This window comes from Blennius ocellaris (assembly GCF_963422515.1).
Source record: "Blennius ocellaris genome assembly, chromosome: 2".
Lineage (NCBI taxonomy): Eukaryota > Metazoa > Chordata > Actinopteri > Blenniiformes > Blenniidae > Blennius > Blennius ocellaris.
This window is the reverse complement of record NC_137651.1, coordinates 24,559,139-24,572,484: the sequence shown is the minus strand read 5'-3', so window position 1 is coordinate 24,572,484 and position 13,346 is coordinate 24,559,139. Positions and strand designations below refer to the sequence as shown.

The 13,346-nt window shown below is 43.4% G+C and overlaps 1 protein-coding gene across 2 annotated transcripts in view; it reads right to left on the bottom strand.

Annotated features, from left to right (window-relative positions):
- Nucleotides 1-696: 696 nt before the first annotated feature.
- Nucleotides 697-13,346, bottom strand: part of snx19b (sorting nexin 19b) — a 40,160-nt gene continuing 27,510 nt past the window's right edge. For both annotated transcript variants that reach the window (XM_080502620.1, XM_080502621.1), the window contains exons 12-14: nucleotides 3,766-3,950; nucleotides 3,588-3,675; nucleotides 697-2,644 (exon numbers count right to left, since the gene is read on the bottom strand). In XM_080502620.1, the coding sequence (XP_080358746.1) occupies nucleotides 2,521-2,644; nucleotides 3,588-3,675; nucleotides 3,766-3,950 (397 nt within the window). In that variant the 3' untranslated portion in view covers nucleotides 697-2,520. The remainder of the gene's footprint in view (nucleotides 2,645-3,587; nucleotides 3,676-3,765; nucleotides 3,951-13,346) is intronic.

Here is a 13,346-nt window from a genome sequence, read left to right as displayed (position 1 = left end):
GAGGAATGAGAAGGGAGGATTGAAAAGACAACGAGGTGTCAGGAACATGAGGAACATGAGGAACATTAGAAACATGAGGAACATGAGGAGCATGAGGAACATTAGAAACATGAGGAACATGAAGAGCACAAGGAACATGAGGAGCACGAGGAACATAAGGAGCATGAGGAACATTAGAAACATGAGGAACATTAGAAACATGAGGAACATGAGAAACACGGGGAGTATGAGGAACATTAGAAACATGAGGAATGTGAGGAACATTAGAAACATGAGGAACATGAGAAACATGAGGAACATGAGGAGCACGAAAAACATGAAGAACACGAAGAGCACAAGGAACATGAGGTGCATGAGAAACACAAGGAGCATGAGAAACATGAGGCACATGAGGCGCATGAGGAACATGAGAAACACATGGAGCATGATAAACATGAGGGGCATGAGGCACATGAGGAACACGAGAAACACAAGGAGCATGAGAAACACGAGGAGTGTAAGAAACATGAGGAACACAAGGAGCATGAGGAAGATGAGGAGCATGAGAAAGAAATAAGTGTCGAGGATCATTTCAACAATATGGCAGGAGAGTTTTCAGTTTTTCCTTCACGTTAGCGCTTTGTTGAACTTTCGCAAAAATCCACGTCTGAACAAAGAAATCGATGGAAATGAGAAACAGCCGAGTCCAACGGAGGTTTTATTTCATCACTAAATGAACCATTTCGACAGATTTTACACCAAATTTCCAAGTTTCCAAAGAACAAGACAAACATGAAATTTATGAAATTAAATTAATTGCAGGTGAAAGCTCATTGTTGCATGTAACAGTTTTTGCAATTCCAGTTTTTTTGACTCTTTAAGCGACTTTCAGCTATTTTAGCACTTTTATTAGTTCAAGCAATTTCAAATATTGAGGGATTGGGGCGGTTTTGCAAGTTGAGGGCGACGTGATTGGATGCGACTCATCGTATACTGAGCACTGATCACCCTCCAGGTCCACTGCAGAGCTCAGCAGGAGGCAGGACTTTGTCTCCAGAATTCTGTTAAACTCAACATTAAGACAGTTGCAGTTTTCGTGTCTTCACCTAAAGACGAAAACAAAAAATTTTTTGCCAAGAAGTAAGCTGCAAATCCAGAAGAACTTTATGACACAGCCAGACAAAATCACAGCAGGAAAAAGGATTGTAGATGAAACAAAACTCACAATTCTCATAATTATTCATTGAAGACACATAGTCATAGTGCATTGGATTCCTTCATCAACATAAGAAGAAAAAAAAAGATCTTTACAACGTCTTCAGGGAAAAACAACGCCGAGCTTTAAGCTCATCTTCTACTAAGGCAAGTGCAGACTTTGTCACGTCATCCTGTCAGGCTGGACCCAGGGAAAACAACTTCAACAGCACATCTGTAACATATTTCACGATCAGGAAGAATAAATAAATATGTGGCTGAATCAGAAAGGTGGGAGGATATGGATCTTCAGATCAACCCTCTGAGGAATGACATGAGAACGTCTGTGGTTAACGCCGTTGCACACCTCAGAATCAAAGATTAATAAGTTTCTTCATTTAAGGAACGATTCGTATCGTGACACACTTTTCTATCATCGGCCACTTGGTAAAGAAGCTGAACCATTTTCTGACTTTCTACCAAACAAGGTCCCGTTGACACCGGAGTTAAAATGTCGCTGTGTGAACGGAACCATTTCAGAGGATGTAGACGTTACACCTCTGGAATCGCTCCCCATGAAACTATACGACTGCAATTTTAAGCAAAAAAGAAGAAATCTAATCATAATATTGCGTGAAAAGAAGTGATGCTTTGGATTTTCTTCGAGACGCTGGAGGCGCCGCAGCAGTTTAATGTGGCTGGAGTCAAATTACAGGTGAAGAGCGACTGCGGTGACGAACACGTTTTAAACCGCAGGTGAACAGACTGTTTCTGCTCCTGTTGTTTGGAAAGTCACTGACGTATGACCTCTGCCGGCTGATTCGCCGCCACGCCGGGACATTGAGACGGCGGTGCAGCTCCTCAGGACGGCGTGAGTGCTTCTCTATACGGAGCCGGAGGGACGGCGAAGGAGGAGGAGGAGGAAGAAGAAGATGGATGCTGAAGGCCAGCTGAGCGCCAGTGGGGTTTAAAAGCGTCTCCGGGTGAGAGCAACAGGCGTGAGGAGTGAGGATGGTCAACGTGGACACAGGACGGCGTTTATCTTAGACTGGGACATCAGACACAAACCAGGCGCTCCCATGGAATCAACGCTGCTGCGTGATTATGTGACATCACGTAACAGGATGCCGAGCCGGTCGAGGACGGAGGTCATGGCGAGGACGGAGGACTCAACGAGCATAGAGGACTCAGTGGGGACTGAGGTCATGGCGAGGACGGAGGACTCAACGAGCATAGAGGACTCAGTGGGGACTGAGGTCATGGCGAGGACGGAGGACTCAGCGAGCACAGAGGACTCAGCGGGGACGTCTCGGTGTCAGGTGACAGCGGGACAGCGGGGGGTCTCCTTCACGCCAGCAGCTTCTCGGGGTTCTGGGACAGAGTCTGCAGCACGCTCCTCTGGAAGTCATCCTCTGGGATTTCAGGGACCAGGACCTCCAGCAGCAGGTCGAAGATGCAGAACACCAAGTGTCTGAGGACACGAGACGGACAGGGAGAGGAAGACGGACGTCAGTCGTGCTGATCAGTGGGTTTCAACACCTGGGGGGACAGTCGGATCGTCTGTGGACGAGTTTCCTCCTGATTCGTGTACCAAGAACACAAACTTACTGTCGTCCTCTGAGGTTCTCATCAAATACTTATTTTAAATTAAATTAGAGGAGCATGAGTGAAAACATGAATGAAAACTTGACATTTTGTTTATATATGTGATAATTATATATGTTTGAATATTATGTACTTATATATGTATACATAAGTCTTCTATGTTAGATAAAATTCTTACTGCTATATTTACATGTATAATACTTTTTTTAATACATAAAGATAATTATAATACAGAAATAATACATATTGGAGAAGAGGTAGGATTTGATACGTTTTCTTCTTACCACTTTTCAGGCATGTTAATCATATATACGAGGTGTGTGTGTGTGTGTGTGTGTGTGTGTGTGTGTGTGTGTGTGTGTGTGTGTGTGTGTGTGTGTGTGTGTGTGTGTGTGTGTGTGTATGATAAATATGTGTGGGTCTAATTAAACATAGATCATCTATTTTTTTGTATCACTATATTTTCATAAGATATTGTTTATTTATTTACTAACATCAAATAGTGTACATTTTTGGGGAATATGAGAAACCTCACATTATTTATCCTATTATGAAGTATTATTTGGAAATATTTGGGGTTTTAAACAGCTCTTATTCCAGAGGACTTTCCAGGTGTCCTCCCCTGAGGAGTGTCCTCCCCTGAGGGGTGTCCTCACCCGTGGAGTGTCCTCACCTGAGGCGTGTCCTCACCTGTGGAGTGTCCTCCCCTGAGGAGTGTCCTCCCCTGAGGAGTGTCTTCACCTGAGGGGTGTCCTCCCCTGTGGAGTGTCCTCCCCTGTGGAGTGTCCTCACCAGTTGAGTGTCCTCACCTGTTGACGCGGGCGTCCTGAAGCGAGTCCAGAGCCGTCTGCCAGCTGCACCTGGATTTCTCCCAGCCCAACACGTCTGACACCAGATCTACCGGAGAGGACAGACACATGGGGACAGTGAGCCGCCCGTCCCCGCGGAGCTTCACCATCTGGATCCCGCCACCGGGTGAGTTCGCACCTGGCAGGAGGCGGGTCAGGCAGAGGAGGGTTTCCTGCCTGGTGGCGTCTCTCTGCTGCCGGCTGCGCTCCGGCCGGGGGCGGCCGGGCAGCGAGCCCCCGGGCCACACCGCCTCCTGGACCACCTGCAAGTAGAGCGTCCAGGACCCGGGGGACGTCAGGTTGGCCACGCCCACGTCCAGCCACCTGAAACGATTCAAGACGTGAGACTGAAGCTGGTGGCCGACTTGTCGCGTTTTCTATGAAACTATGTCAAATCTGCAAAAAAAAACAAAAAAAAACAAGCAGAGAGTTTTAAATGATGGAAATATTTATGTTCATGGTTAAATGTTTGATGGTCTTCTAATCTAACTTCCTCTATTGAGACGTCAGCCTGCATGTTTGTTAAAATTAAAAGAAAAGTAAGGACAGAAAACACAAAAAAGAAACGATTAATTATGTTTTAGTACAAATAGTTTCACAAAAACACCCAAAAATTCCTTACAACTATTTTTGATTTCGTGTAGGAAGATTTTATTTCACCTAAAAGATGCAATTTAATAACATTTTCCAATATGATTGAAAAAAAACAAGGCCCAGCTTTCCTTTCCAAGGTGAACCACTGGCCAAACCTGGAACCTTTCTGACCTGAAGCAGCTGGAACTATAGTTTAGAAACAACTTCTCATTATTCGATGTTCTCATTGCTGATTTAAAACTCACTTTCTCAACAAGAGTGACAACAGAAACTCCAACAGACACCAGGGAGCCACAGTCCTGCCCTGATTCCTCCTAAATCACCTTCCAACTGGCCTCAGCTGAGTATTCATGAAGCAGACCAGCCTCTCTGACAGACCTCTTGATCTCTGACCTCGGCAGAAGTTGTTTAACCTCCTGACTTGACAGGTTCAGAGTGTGGTGACCTCCTCTTCCTGCCCGACCTGACGGGTCTCCATGACCCTCCAGTGCAAGCTTTGACATGCACCTGATTCCAGGCGGCATTCCCGCGCAGATCTGAACCTTTATACTCTTCAATCTGAAGGAATAACAATCTATATTTTAAGTTTGTTCTTGGTCTGAAATAAATTTGATAGTATTAAGATTGGAGCTGCCACACCCTACTACCATACTACTACCTACTGCCACACCTTATGTATTGTATCAGTCACTTTTTATCCATATACATGTTTTAACAACATGGTAAATGTGTGTCATGTATTTTTATTATATTGGTCAATAAACAATCAAATCCTGTCCCTGTTCCTCCTTCTCCTCCTCTTCCATCAACTCTTTTTCTGAACCATACAAAATATGAAACTTCGGGATTAGAAAGTCAAAATAATTTTTAAAATTACGTCGTTTTACCTTTCAAAAGCGTCACTTAATCCATTGAAGTTGTTTTTATGTGTTGAAGTCGAGTGAGTTCTTAATACGTTCTGGTGACGATCTGAATGTTGACGTAAGTGAAAAATTAAAAATGGCGGACGACGAGGAGAAACCAGGAGCCCGTTGGGGCAAGGAGAGGAGATGGATGTTCAGACAAGCCTTCATGTCCAAGCTTGGAACCACGAGAGACTGACCTCGGCACCGTCAGCTCAGAGACCTTGTGACGAATCAACCCAATCGGCTTTGTGACCCTTTATTCATTGACCTTGTTCACAGCAGCGTTTCAGCCTCCGGGGGCTGGAGACGGACTGATAAAGCAGCAAATAAAAGCCAAAATCAACATCGCCGTGTAGCTCAGGCTTCGTCCAGGACAGAGAAGTAAGCCTGTCGGTAGAAGACGTTGGTAGAAAAAAAAAAATCAACAACCCAGCAACAATGACTAATTATGGGCAAAGTAACGGAGCTTTCAAGACGGTTTCTGGTTTAAAGATAATTCCAGGCCCAGTGAGAAGTTCGAAGGATTCGCTGACTCCCCGAAAGTGTTTAACTCTACACAGACGCTCTTATGCAACATCAGAGTGGCGTTAAAGAGAAACAGCGACCTCCCTCCAGGCCTAATGTTCTGCTTCTGTTCCTCACCTCATGAGGCCCTAATGAAGTTATTTCATGAGCTTGTTCTGCCACACTGTTCAGCTGCGACTGCGCCAGCCACCATTTTCCCTTTCCACTGTATTAAACACGCCAATGTTTTGGTATTTCGTAACAGCAGCAGAAGAAGAATCCAGACGATAAATACCAATCCGGATTCTCATTTTTTTTTCAGTTGGAAAATCAGTAGGAGATACTATGGACTCCATTACTGTCACAGATAAGGCTGACGTAACAATTTGAGGGTTTTTTTTAAAAGCAAAAAATAGTAAATTACTGGAAAATATGAAGCGGATTCTTCGCGGCGGAGAAAAGTATGTGATGGTTCACTATGTGATGGGTTTTCTTTTTTCATTCTAGGACATTTCATTTAAAAAGAAAAAAGAAAAAATGTGGGAGAATTTTGAGCCTGAAAGAATTTTCATCAAGGGATCAAAGAAAAACCCCAAAAGGACCCCAAGGGATGGAAAAGGCGGCCAGGAAAAGGTTGGAAACGACTGGAAACTTCTGGAAGAGACTCGAAAACAACAAGAGGAAATTTAAAATGAGCCACAAAGACACTCCAAGAGATGATTAAGAAAACCAAACCGTAAACAAAACAAACTGAAATGACCACAGAGGCTCGGCATGTCTCAGAGACTGAATATCACCACTAGTTGGAGCTGTAGAGTCAGGAGACCGAACACTTGAAGTCAACACTGTGGATATTTGGAACAAACGCAAAGAGCACAGAAAAAAACCCAAAAAATGAATAACAACAAAGTGACGAGAACCTTAGAGACTCAACACAAAGCGATGCAAGTCTTCTGAGTAAGGAGCACAAAACGTATAACCGATAATAAATAATAATCAGATTCCGTGACAAAAGTAAGATGTCATGTTACTCTCTAACGGAGGCGTGAGAAACACTCGACGAGCTCCGTTAAAAGAAACGAAAGCCTTTTAATAGCTTCTAGGACACGTTTACACTCCAACGCTGACTGACGGGAAACCTAGATTCTTAACATAGATCACATTGGCGAGCCGCTTCCCGGCCGAGGCTCGTCCCCGGGGGACTGGAGTGTATTTACGTCCAGACCTTTAGGGTACATCCACACAACGAGAGAAACATCTTTTTTCTCCCCAGCTTTCTCCAGAAACATTCTGTCCACATCTCACTATGAACTCGGCTCAACACGAGGCTTCCGGACATGTAGTACACATGCCAGGCCTTTAGGGGCGCTGTGACTCACCAAACACACACCAAAAATGCAGAAGAGACATAGAGAATCTATGTTAGAGTAGATTCCTGCTCCTAAACCTGTATATCACTCTAGTTCTATAGGTCTATGGCCCTGCTCCTCCTAGCGTCAGTAGCTTCTGAAGCTCCACCAGAGCTTGTAGTTCCTGATTGTTGTGGTTATTTGACGACATCACGGACCGCGGTGGGGGGGGGAGGGGGAGGCCAATACCTCATCTTTTTTCCACAGATGATCGTCTTTGTCATCTTTGCCGTCCACACCCCGGGGGGTTGGACGGCACGAGCCGGGGTTTTAGAATTTGCCCACTCTGGGACCTGTGTTAAAAAAAAAAACTGTTTTCACGATTCTCAAACCGCCTCATGTGGATGACGGGCCAGAAACAGCTGGTTTAGGTGAACCAGGTTCCTGGTGTGGACGGACCCTCAGAGCTCATTAAGAGGACCAACCTTTAATCATTCAATCTCATTCTGGGAAACAAATCAGTGTATTACAGTCTGTTAACATTGCTGGCGAACCAATTCTTCCTTTTTCCTTTGTTACTTTGCCCATATTATCATATCTCTGCTTCTCCGCTTCATGCTAAACACTTTTTTTTTTTTTTTTTAAAGGTGTTCGTAAAAGCCAAACGATCTTGTGAACAATTTGTGCTCATGCCACTATTTTCACTTCATCGAGCTCAAAAAGTCAGACAGGAAAAAAAAAAAAAAAAAATCTTCATTTCAGCAGTGATATAATGTGCTGCTTCCTCCAGCTGGAATTAAAGGAGGGTTTCTCTCAACAGTGAATTCTACACTAAATATCGCAGAAGTTCCTCACGACGCATCCCAGCTGTTACCTAACGGGACGCAGTGGAAAAATAAGGCTGGAGTCCTGCACTGGAGCAAATCTGCGTCTTCTTCTACAGCCATGCAAGAACACATTATGCAACGACAACACGTTACGAAACGACAACACAGAAGTGCCTGTTTAGTTATTTTATTGGATTTTTTTCCATTTGTCAATGGTGAAGAATGGGGGTAGGACTTGACAAACCTATAGGCTTCTTCCTGTCTCTTTTCCAACGAGTGCAATGTGTTCTATATTGAAATTGGAGTCGTCATTTTTTTTTCTCCATTGTTTCATCTAATTTTAATTGTTCCTTCGTTCGAAACAAATAAATAAATAAATAAGTTCAATTCATTTAGGACTATATAACCTGCCTGAAAAACATGCACCTTTTCTCATGTTTTTTTTAATTGTTGCGTATTGCAGGAAGTACAGAAGCTGGAAATAGGTAACAGTATTTCAAAACATGGTGCTGCAAATGAACATTATCGATCCCATAATTATCCAGAACCAACAATTTGAAGGGAAAACTGTCAAACGCATTCATTTAGATACAATGAGCTGAATTTATAGACATTCTAGTTCTTTGGGCTCAATCAGAAGCTGTCACTCTAGAGCAGGACGTTTCTGTGGCTCCCATCAAAATAAAAGCTCTGTCTCTGTTCCTGTCTGAAGACACAAAAGACAAGGGACTAAGAATTTGAGCAGAGCAGGAATAAAGTAGCACCTGATGTAGTTTTCACCTCTTCGACTCAATAAGAGCTTTTAGAGCGGAGGCAGTATCATTCTCTGTGAAAACGCAAAACTTTTATTGTGGTTTTTGTTTCCATGACAACGCTGCTCTGGGGCACTGGACATGCAGCATGTTGTGGACCTCCGGTTTAAACTAATCAAACTCAGGTGAACCTTCTTACCTTGGAAGGCCCGAGGAACATTTGTGGAAGATATTTCAGAGATTATCAGAGTATCACGTTCAGCTAAAAAAAAAAAAAAAAAAAAAAAAAAAAAGGAATCGGACTCCGAGTAATGTGCTGTGTGGTCGTTAATACATTTCTGGGCTTTCCAAATAATCCCATCATAAAGCCCTAAACATATCTCATATGGTCTCACCATTAATACACAACACACTTATTTATCCCCGAGTGTTTTCTGAAAGCTGCACATCTAAAAATGAAGAAGGCGTAACCGTGTGCAGTCACACTTTAACAGTGTAAAAATATCAGAGGCCACTGATTTTATTTTTCTAAGTGGTTTAAAAAGCACACGGGAGGAAACTAAAGTCTAAAGTACTTTACAAACTGTGTACTTCAGCGGTTAAAGACACGTCACAGTTTCCACTCGACTTGATCAGAATCTGATCCACATAAACAAAGTCATCCAGGACAGGAGAGTTTTATACCTGGAGGCAAACGAACTGGGTTCTAATCATGGCTGCACAGCAAGTCCTCATTACAAGGACGCACGTGGCCAGTTGGACGGTTGCAGAGCTTTGATAGTACCAGCATGCCGAGCGCCATTCCTGCAGACGTTCCAGAGAGAGAGCGCCAGAGTACAGCTGGGGGAGGGGGGGTCTGATTTTCATTCCAGTTTCTCTCAGTGGCAATGAAAGCAATGGCAACCCAGAAAGTTAGGGCTGCACCCATACCACTATTCTAAATGACGAGTGCAAGTATGAGTGCTGACCTTTTGCTACTTGCCGATACAGAGTGCCGATACAGTGTCGATACAGAGTGCCGATACGGAGTACTGATACGGAGCACCGATACAGAAGGCCGATACAGAGTGCCGATACAGAGTACTGATACAGAGTACTGATACGCAGTGTTGGGAAAGTTCAGTTTCTACATGAACTAGTTCAAAGTTCAGTTCACTAATTTTTAAAATGAACTAGTTCAGTTCATAGTTCATATATCAGTTCCAAAAATGAACTAGTTCATAGTTCTTTTTTTTTTTCAATATGTTGCTGTGAGCTATTACTCTCAGAATACTGGCATTTCCCTTTTGTTGCCCCCCGTTCAGTCACACTAGTAACCAGCTGCAGCTTCACACCCCTACAGTATAGTCTCCTAAATATGCTGCTTGAATGGTCTTTTTAATGAGGAATTATTAAAACAAAGAAAACAGACAGCCGTCCTTAATGTGCAAAGGAAAATATAGTAGGCAGGTTCGACAAACAAATTACAAGTTAAACTGGTCAAACCTTCCAGCAAACCATTGTGAACTGCAGAACACCGTTAACAACAAAGTCCAGAAGATGTCGACATACTTCTTGTACGAACACAAACACAACGTGAGGTAGGAACCAGGCTGAGGTAAGAAACTTAAGAAGTACCTCAAAGTGCAACATTCCTTTGTTTCTGCCGCGAAGCGTCGCATGTTGATGATGTATGCGGCAGTGGCTGCGGTTACCAGATTGGCTGTTTTCCCCGACATGTTAAGGCCCGTATACGGTGTGCTTTAGCCGGGTTTTCCACTGGAAGGTCTCTGGAAATCTGGCAACCCTCTTAAACAACGTTAAACCGTGAGAGCGCCGTTCACAAACACCAGAATGAGCGAATGCTCACAGTCACGTTCATCGGGCGGAAATACAGTACGTTCAGTTCACGTTCGCCCAAAATATGAACGAGTTAATGATCATGCATTCGCTGAACTCGTTCAGGCACAACAACTTCCTAATATTCGACATGCAAACGAGTTGCAGTGAATCACATCAAAGCGTCTCCATCAAGACTTCAATCACTTTCAGTCAATCATGGTTCCATTTTCAGTCGATCACCAGCAAACTTCGCCAACTTGAGGATGTTTTACGAAGGGTCTTCATGAATGAGGCTCTTAAGAGTCACTAACTCAGGCTCGAAACCCGTCTGATGTCAAACACAGCAGCTTCAGGCTTCCTGACTCACTCCTGAGCCCAGGTACGTTCAGGTGAGTTCTCCTCCCACCTGGCACTCACTTCAAGAGGATTCTTGGTGGTTTTCTGTCTCCTGCTGCCGATTTCATTTTCAAACTCAACCTCCCAAGTTGTGGAGAGGCTTGTGGAAATGTAACCTGCTCAGTTTCTGAGGAGAATTCATCTGAACACGGTCGTATCCAGGACGAAGAGCGTGAGTCTTAACGGCTCATTTCACTTTTACGTCTGCCAATGAACACTTCCACACAAATCACAGTTTGTAGCAACAATTAAAAGCAAAAAAACAACAACAAAAAATAACAACTCAGGCCTCCATGCTGCCTGTTTAATCTCACGGTAATGAGGAGCATCAGTTTTTATTGGAGCTCATTTCTACTGAAAGTTCAGGAAAGTTCAGGAAAGTTTCCCCGCCAGCTGTGGAGCTGCAGTGACAAACGTCTACAGATTGAAACAGGACGGGTGTAAATCGTCAGGCCAGATATAATACAGAGTCAAACACATCTGTAAAGGCTGGTCCTTCTTCAATCACCTCTGCATGTCGTCGCTGAGGGCAGGAGTCTCTTCAGCTCAACACATGGAAACGGGAGACAATAAACAGCGTCCAACACGTCCAGCTGTCCCTTGCCGCTGGTTCTCTATGAGCCCGTGGTCTCCAGCTGTTTTGGGCGATTCAACAAACGTGTGATGAAAATATTCAGTCGTTGGGAAAAAAAGATATTTTTCCAAAATGTTTGGCCCGAATAATTTGATTTACACCGACTGATTTCCAATTGGTGCCTTCAGACTTTCCAGAGTTGCATAATAGACCTTCGGGATTAACAGTGAAGTCGTCTGCAGTCTGACAGACGTTACAGTAAGAAGGAAAACCAAACAGGAGTCTCCTTTCACTGCAGGAGACTCCTGCTTCAATTCAAAACACTTCACATTCATGCTTTATTCTATTGTCGCGGGAGACGATGATGCTTGTCCCGTTATCTTGGATCACATCGCACCGTAGTTCTGTCTGATCGGTACCTTGAAAAGTACCTTGAAAATGCATCATTGGTTTCAGATGTGGTCAGTTTGTTCAACTGCCTCAATCGAGACTCTGATGCTGAAAGAGAGAGTTCTGATTGCACGTCGTTGTAATACCAACAAACCCGTGGGTGGCGCTATATGATGTTTTATTAAAACATTTTCATCAAAAGAGGAAAAAATTTAAAAAAAGAAACAGAGGAAAAGAGAAAGGAAAAAAGATGAAAAAGAGAACAAAGAAAAAGAAGAGGAAAAAAATTTTATCAAAAGGGGAAAGATGAAAAAAGAAACAGAGAAAAAAGAAAGAAAAAAATAAGAAAAAAGAGAACAAAGAAAAAGAAAAGAGAAAAAAAGGGAAAAAAGACAAGAAAAGAAAAAAAAACATGTAAATCAAAAACCAAGAAGAAAACAATACACCGATCCGTCACAAACTCTCCTGGAGGTGTTTAAAGCTAATAAGCTACAAACATTGTCCGACAAGATGGTGAGTCATGATGGGTGTTGTTAATTTAACTCAATTGTTAATGGAAGTTCACTAAAAATACACCATTTTTGCATTTGACGTAATTTTCAGATCGACGTGACAGCGTCTTGAAAACACTTTCCGGTTGCTCGGCGGTGCAGTAATTTTTCTTTGGGTTTTATATGGTAATTTTTCAATGATTTCTGTGCCTCTGACTCCTGCCCTGGGCCCACCAAGTATTAATATGTGAAAGACGAACAATCTGTTTCCAAGCACTGTTGTCAATCTGTTGGCCCGTGTGCAGAAAAGCTATGGACCGTTGAGCAAAACTACTACGGGTTTCATGAAACTTTTTTTTTTAATAGGTTCAGACAGAAGCAATGATTCTATTTCCACATTTCCCAGGCTTCCGCTCCATCTCTTCCACCGTCACTAAGCTTCCTGCTCAGTCCGTGACTTGATGCACTCACATCCACCCAATGGGCGGAACTCTGGCGTACAATGAATTGCAGATTTGACATATGGAAAACGTATATGGAGCAAGGTGTCTGGTGGAAAAGTCAAAATCAACAAACTGCTCTGCTTCTGCCATCATGTGGGTGGAGGATCAGGCCTCACTCAGGACTGTCGTCATTCAAGAGCAAGAGAAAGAACATTGGTATTTGGAAGTGAAAATCCCAAAGAAACAAACATTTATTCTATTAATTGTTTGTGTTGCACATCATGTAGTTATCATATAGGGGTGCACCGATACCCGTTTGTTTAAAGGGCGACTACTCATAAAATGCCATTCATACTCCTTTTGGAGAATCTCTGTACCTGCAGGAAACATTGAGGAAGCATGTCATCATGTAGTACTCGCCCTGCTCGAGGACGGTATTTTAACATACGTGGAAAAGTAATTTGTAGTGATTCAGTGTCCTGCTGGATGCGGTTCTGTACTTGTTGATGACGATAAATGTGAGATATATTGAGCAGCACTAATAAGCACTCTTGTAAATTTGCCTCACCTCCTTGGCAAACGGCCTCCTGCAGGTCGGCGCATCGCACTGATGCATTTAGCATGAATGTTTCTGAAGTGAAGTCCACGGACCGCAGTCAGTCGGTCCAGTAGGA